General features: G+C 49.9%; 1 protein-coding gene across 1 annotated transcript; it reads left to right on the top strand.

The window, feature by feature from the left end:
• The first annotated feature begins 4,778 nt into the window (after positions 1-4,778).
• Positions 4,779-7,167, top strand: ID2 (inhibitor of DNA binding 2). Its single transcript, XM_022554156.3, has 3 exons — positions 4,779-5,250; positions 5,567-5,630; positions 6,402-7,167. Exons 1-2 carry the CDS (start codon positions 4,903-4,905, stop codon positions 5,621-5,623), a joined length of 405 nt encoding a protein of 134 aa, XP_022409864.1. The 5' UTR covers positions 4,779-4,902; the 3' UTR covers positions 5,624-5,630; positions 6,402-7,167.
• Positions 7,168-7,374: the final 207 nt, after the last annotated feature.

Genomic DNA, 7,374 nt, shown 5'->3' with positions numbered 1-7,374 from the left:
GAAAATCCTTTGTGAAAGCTAAACGCGCCCACAAATCGGGGCACTTCACAGCATTTGTAACTAAATATTTGCCGTGCTGGTAGTTAAATCGGCCCCTCCGCCAAACTTTCCAAACTTTGCTTTCTTTGAACGGGGCTGAAAGGTGATCTCCCTACAAGGAGATCAGAAGGTTGAAAGCAATTGGCTTCAGCAAGGCCTTTTTCCTGGTGCTCTTGAGATCTCTGGGCAAACAGGACCGCGCGCGAATCCTAGAAGGAATTAGGGCCGGGATGGGGATGGCGGCGGCGCGGGGGAGGTACGACTGCTAAGCCATTGTAGTAGCTGAAGCGCTTTGTTAGTGCAATTTATTAGCTGTGTGCGACAAGAACGAGAAGAGGTTAGGCAGGTCTTCAAAACTACCCAAAGGGAGAAAAATAAACATCCCCTTGTTTGCTTTTTGTGGTTTTGCTCATTTTCTTCCCCTCTCTTTGCCCTTCATCTAAGGCTGTTTTCAACCCAAATTCGGTTATCTGGTTTCAGGGTAAGGGCTCCCTCTTGCCAAGGTATTAAATAAACAAGTAAAGCAAAAACTTGAATCCTTATGTAATCCAGATGCCGTTTCCTCGAAAACCACAACAAACCCCGCTAAACCAGATAACAGCATCGGGAGCAGCAGTGGCCCCACCCCCGCGGTTTCGGGGCCAGCAGAGGACATCCATGTTCAGGAACTCCTCTCCAGGACAGACGATAAATGATTGCTGCTAGCGCTCTAAGCTGCAGATGCGCACCCCTGAGGGATCCGGATGCCATAAACTGTCCGGGAATGTTGGCATCTGGTTCTTAGAATGGAACTTTCCCTAGAGATAAAGCCGGGACCGAGGAGGCGTCTGCGTCCGAGGGCTGACTTGGAACTTTCTGGCCTCTTGATGTTCTCTGTTGAAAACGCAGCATTGGGAAGGGGCTAAAAGCCTGCCCGTCTTTGTAGTGGTAATGAGGACGCAGACGCGGGTCCGCTGCGCTCAGAGGCTGGGAGCCGCGGGACCAGGCTGCATATCCTCCCGCCTCCCGGGGGGCGGGGTGGGGGGCTGTTCTGGAAAAATCTGAGGGTTTTTAGCGCAACCTCCAAGGGTTCCGAGGAGGAAGGCAGGGGACAGTAGGGGTGCAGGGGTGAGGGGTCCTTCAAAGGTATTTTGGGGAGTCCAGCATCAAAGTCATCCCCGCGAAGATCCAAAGGAACAAATAAATCTCGACATCCACTAAGACAGTCACCTTCTCCCCATCCGCCCTAACCCTCGCGCCAGCCCCACCCTGAACGCCTCGGTTGCAAAAACAAATAAAGCAAAACCTCTTTTTGCTTTGGCAACCTCTAAGCCACATTACGCCTCCTGCACAAGGAAGATTTCTTTCTTCTCCCTCTCCCGGCTTTTTTTTTCTTCTCTCCCCAACCCCCCTTTTCTTTTCTTCTCGGTCGTCCTTCCTTCCCCCAAATCGCTCGAAACTTAAGACGTGCAGCGGCTGCAGGTGCTCGCGGGCCGGGCGGCCCGGCCGGGGCGAGCCTGGGACGGCCGGGCCTCGCAGGCATTGATCAGCTGGGCGCGCGCGCTGAGTGACGGCGCGGTTGCCATGGCAGCCGCCTGAGCGGCGCCGCGAGGACAAGGCTGCAGGGCGGCGTGAATGGGCGGCGTCACGCGCCTGGCGCCAGAGAGTCTGCTCCGGGGCTCCGGCTCCGGCCCCGCCGCGGCCTGGCCCTCGCGCTGCCGCCGCCGCCGCCGCTGCCAATTCATCACCTGTCAGGGATCACTCGGGGGGTCACGGGCGGAATGGACACAGCTGTGAGAACAAAACCGGGGGAAAGAAAGGCGAGCGCTCCCAATTGTGCCAGATGTGCAGGGAGGACCTTGAGACCGCCCCCCCCCGGCCCCCCGCAGGCTCCTCCCGCCCCCAGTTGCATCACGCGGGGATTGCAAAGGCGGCCCAGCCGGCCCGGTGCGCCCGGCCCGGAGCTGCTTCTGATCACAGCGAGGGGCTGGACGCGCTGGGAGCCGGCGGCCGAGCCCCGGGTGGAGACCGAGGGAGTGAGCCCTGGAACCAGGTTAGGGGAACTTCCAGGGCAGGCGTGTGGCTTTAAGTGGGTGTGTGTGTGTGGGGGGGGGAATTGCATCTCCACCCGCCCCACCGGAAGCCATTCACACCTTCCCACCAGCCACAGATCCAGCAAATCCAGGGCCCTTTCTACAGCTTTAAGAGTCCTCAAATGCAAACCCACTGAGACACCAATTGACAGATTTTTCAATGCTTTGTAACCCACCCCGAAAATGCTCCAACACCGTTTTGCCGATGAAAGCATAATTTTAAAGGTAATTTCGTATTGGGTTTGCTGAGACAGACATACTAGTAATTCAAGCCTTTTTTTTTTTAATCATTGACTTATACAGCCTCATAATCCCCTTAAAATGATCTTTAAATGAATGTAGAACTGGGTAGCGTGCCAATCGAATCGAATTCAACACAATCAGGCTGGCTGGACTCTGACATGGCCGCTAAAGAAAGAAATACCAGAAAACTTTAACCATATTTAGCCATTTTACTGCATCAGGGTACAAAAATGATCATGGGAGAAGGCAGTGCCTCAGTCAGCTTTGCAAGTGTGTAAAGTAATCCTGCACAACGCTCATTAGGAACCAGCCCAGAGCCTGACTGTAGGGATAATGAGGCTGGCACGGATGTTAACATACGGTGTCCTTGGAAAAAGCTAGGAACGCGTCAGTATCTCAGAGCTGCAATGTCCAAGAATCACAAGTAATAATTTGAGAATCCCAAAGATGTTTGTTTACGTTGGCTATTATTGTAAAATAGTCAAAGTATAACATCATGAACCAAAATAGTGTCAAAACAAAATCTGTTCCACTGTGGCACGTATGTGACAGAAACACATGCACACAAAGTACATCAAAAGGCTCGAACTGTCGGGGACTCGGGTATGAAATCATTTCCAGACTTAATATCAGAGAAGAGGTTGTTAATGGAATACTGTCAGGAACAGAGTCGCAGGCAGCCTTTGCCCAGACAGGCCCTGAGCAGATTTCTCTGCTGGTCAGGAAACCACCATCTCCATCCTCCAAACTGAAGTGGCTGGATTTTCTGAAAGTGACATCCACCCTAGCACCACCAACTCTCCCTCCCTAAAGAGACGCCGTGGGGCAGGCACATGGCTGCAACTGGTGTCCGAGACCAGACCAGCTGGCTCACCGGCGAGGAATTAATCATTCACTGAAGGAAAAAATACTGTATCCCCATTATTAAGCTTTGCTTTTTCTCCAGTTCTGCCCTCTTCCTCTTTCTTAAATGCAGAGGAGGTGGATGGAGATTGAGACAAAAAAGTAAACTTACCAATATAATCTTTTGTCAGATTTTCTAGCATATTCTAGAGAAATATGATTTTCAAAACACACAACTAATTTATTGTAGTCTTCAGTTAAGCTAGAATTATGTGTGAATTTACTGAAAAGGATTTGAGTAAATAACTGCAAACTTTTTTTTTTATTTAGACCGCAGGAATGAGGTCTTAAAATATGTCTAGAAAAAAAAGGGGCGGGGGAGACACAAACTGAAGCTGCCTCCAGTCCTAGTGCTGAAAAGATTCCCAACCTGGTACCTGACAGATTTTTTTTCTTAAATAGTGTGACGATATCGACCAATGGCTGGGGCCACCTACCTATACAAAAATTTAAAAATACAGCAGGCGCTGGAATGTGACACCAGAAATCACGATTTGTGCATAATTAATCACCTTACTTTGCCACCTACATTGCAGAACACAGATCAGCAGCCTCTCAAGGGCAGGGTATATAAATAAATACAGCTTCAGTGTACAAGTTTTCCTAATGATTTCCGATTACTAGGATCATTATAATAGCCTTCCCAGTTCTACAAAAGGAACCCAGAGTCTTGCCTCTCAGAGCTCCTTAGCGATCAGCATGGTTTCCAATAAGTACTCATTTTACAGAGTTTACAATAATGCCTCCTGCGTCACTCCGGGTTGCACGATCCCACACTAAACCTGTCGCTGAATGCGCGCGTGGGTGTTTTTGGTTTTGTTTTTTACAAAGCTTTTCCTTATCTTAAGAGACCGAACTCACTCTACAAAAGTCACTTGTCGATGGCAAACTTATTTGCGTTTTCACTTTCTTCAGAAATGCTTTCTATCTTGATGACATTCCGTGAGGCGCAGGGAACGGTGGTGACTTTCCCTCTGCTGCAGACCTAGCCTGTGTCGCTGTGATTTTAGGGATGCTGAGAGCTCCGAGGTGTAGAGGCTTCGTCGGGGGACACCTTAAGGGGAGGGTCCTGCCTAGCCATTGGGAGTAGAATTAAGATGCACTATTTAGATTCCCGGGGTCTCCGTCTCCCCCTCCCCCACCCTGTCCGAGACCGCCTTCTCCCTTTTCTCCGCTCCTCTCCTCCGCTGTCCTCCCCCTCTCCTGTGCTCCCCTGCGCTCCCCTGCGCTCCCCTGCGCTCCCCTGCGCTCCCCTCCGGCCCGGCGCTTACTGTACTCTATTTACCACCCGAGCTGGGCTCGCGCTCGCCCCGCCCACCCCACGGGGATTGGCTGCGAACGCGGAAGGACCGAGCGCTCGCCTCGCGCCTGCGTCCGCCAATGAGGGAGCCCGTCAGGCCTGATGGACACGCTGACTTCCACCAATGGGGACGCAGGGAAGCCGGATCGTGTTGCCCCGGCGAGCCCTAATAAAAGCCGCCGGGCCGGGCTCTCAGCTTCATTCTGAGCCGAGCCCGGTGCCGAGGGCAGGTAGATCCGCAGACGGCGGCGGCGGCGGCGGCGACGACGGCGACGGCGGCGGCGGCGGACTGAGCTCCGGGGCAGCCCGCTCCCTCCTCCCGGTCTCTCATTCCCCGCGATCAGCATGAAAGCCTTCAGTCCAGTGAGGTCCGTTAGGAAAAACAGCCTTTCGGACCACAGCCTGGGCATCTCCCGGAGCAAAACCCCGGTGGACGACCCGATGAGCCTGCTGTATAACATGAACGACTGCTACTCCAAGCTCAAGGAGCTGGTGCCCAGCATCCCCCAGAACAAGAAGGTGAGCAAGATGGAAATCCTGCAGCACGTCATCGACTACATCTTGGACCTGCAGATCGCCCTGGACTCGCACCCCACTATTGTCAGCCTGCACCACCAGCGGCCCGGGCAGAGCCAGGCGTCCAGGACGCCGCTGACCACCCTAAACACGGACATCAGCATCCTGTCCTTTCAGGTAAGACCTGCTCCCGATGCCCCACTCGCTGCCGCGCACCCCCAGCGATGCCTGGGCTGCCCCTGGCAGAGCCATTGTCCAGACGGCCGGCCGTAGTCGGTGACTTACAGATGAGCTAATAACTTTATTATTATTATTTACAAATATGGTGTAGATTGAGTCGTGCGTGAAATTACTGGTAAGTTCTGACCTGTTAATGCATCTGTCTTTGAGTCTGAATGTAGCATTAACGTATTTAATGGAACTTGCTGTTTTAAAAAAGGCCCTTTCTCCTTAAGATTGTCTAACGTTGTGCCTCTTATCTCCTTTTTCGCAGGCTTCTGAATTCCCTTCTGAGTTAATGTCAAATGACAGCAAAGCGCTCTGTGGCTGAATAAATGGTGAGTGTTCGCTTGTGCCTCGCGTTGAACTGGCGCTTGGAGTGTGTGTGCGCGCGCGTGCGTGTGTACTTGCGTATCTGTAAAAATTTTGGCTTGGTAAATGAATGTGTACTTCGTTGTATTACACGTAGTACATTGTTTACACGTACTCTAGACATGAAGGGGCCTCTAGCTCCTGTTACTCAAAATCCCACGACATTTACCTTTAAAAAAAAAAATGATGCCAGTAACTTACTCAGAAGGTGGTGGAGACAAATGTTTACTGGCTTCTGTGGGCATGTAACATACTCCGGCTGTTTTCTGCTATCGCTCTGGTACTATGAGGTACTAACCTCCATATAATTAATCTTATCGCCGCAAATTCCATAGGGATCCTCCTTCCCAAAAACTGCAGCCCTCTGGGATTCAGCTAACCCGAGCATTGCTGCCCTGTGCCTCAGACCCTGTGATGTGGGATTCCGACTTCCCTATCTGTTAACGAAAGGGCTGTTTTCAATCAAATAATTGTTACAAGAAGCAGACTGGCGCCTGTGAGCACTGCCGTTGGAGATCCAAATAAGAGATGGCGTTGGGAAGCTTTCCCCCCGAGTCTCTGCTATTTTAATGTTGAATTTGCGCTGTCCAGGCCGAGTGTGTGTGTTGCATCTGGACGCCGGGGTTTGCCCAACGTTTGAGTGTTTGGTTAAGTGTTCAGACTGCGGCTTCCTCCTGGCACCAGTCTGCCGCCTCTGTCCTTAGGTTAAAATCTCCTAACACCCCCTTCTCTCCCAGTCTTTTGCAGGCGCTGACTTTTTGTTTCCTTTGCACAATAACAACAACAACTCCACAGGCTCTTTTAAGGCGCTGAACTCACTTTTCAACCCTTTCCCAAGGAGAACAAGTCAAAGGGACCTTTTTTAAAAATGGAAGGAAAACTAAGAATGATCAACTTCCCCAGGGTGTTTTCTGACATGGACTGTGATATTAGTTATTTATGAAAAAGACTTTTAAATGCCCTTTCTGCAGTTGGAAGGTTTTCTTTATATACTATTCCCACCATGGGGAGCGAAAACGTTAAAATCACAAGGAATTGCCCAATTTAAGCAGACTTTGCCTTTTTTCAAAGGTGGAGCGTGAATTCCAGAAGGATCCAGTATTCAGTTACTTAAATGAAGTCTTTCGGTCAGAAATTACCTTTTTGACGCAAGCCTACTGAATGCTGTGTATATGTTTATATATAAATATATATATATTGAGTGAAACCTTGTGAACTCTTTAATTAGAGTTTTCTTGTACAGTGGCAGAAATGTATATTTCTGCATACAAAGTGTAATGATGTACTTATTCATGCTAAACTTTTTATAAAAGTTTAGTTGTAAACTTAACCCTTTTATACAAAATAAATCAAGTGTGTTTATTGAATGGTGATTGCCTGCTTTATTTCAGAGGACCAGTGCTTTGATTTTTATTATGCTATGTTATATAACTGAACCCAAATAAATACAAGTTCAAATTTATGTAGACTGTATAAGATTATAATAAACATGTCTGAAGTCAATACCTGACTCTGAATGATTTTTAAGATTCTCTTTCTGTCTCTATCGCGCCATTTTATTTAACCCCTCCTCCTTCATCCCTTCTATCACCCCCTAAGTGTTGGAAACCTGTGTGCTGAGAAGTGCCTTATCGGATGTGTGGTCAGGGCTATCGCTTAGGGGCAAAGGGCCGCTGCTGCTTTTTAGGAGAGCTGACAGGGGCTGGGAAG

The sequence above is a fragment of the Delphinapterus leucas genome, chromosome 13 (genome assembly GCF_059928025.1).
Source record: "Delphinapterus leucas isolate spDelLeu-1000000601 "Yukka" chromosome 13, BTC_Dleu_Yukka2, whole genome shotgun sequence".
NCBI lineage: Eukaryota > Metazoa > Chordata > Mammalia > Artiodactyla > Monodontidae > Delphinapterus > Delphinapterus leucas.
This window is presented reverse-complemented; position numbering and strand designations above follow the sequence as displayed.

Excerpts from the sequence above, each read along its gene's own strand:
- ID2 (XM_022554156.3), top strand. The coding sequence starts at position 4,903 with ATGAAAGCCTTCAGTCCAGTGAGGTCCGTTAGGAAAAACAGCCTTTCG. Across the intron at positions 5,251-5,566 it reads TCAGCATCCTGTCCTTTCAG|GCTTCTGAATTCCCTTCTGA; the intron begins GTAAGACCTGCT and ends CCTTTTTCGCAG.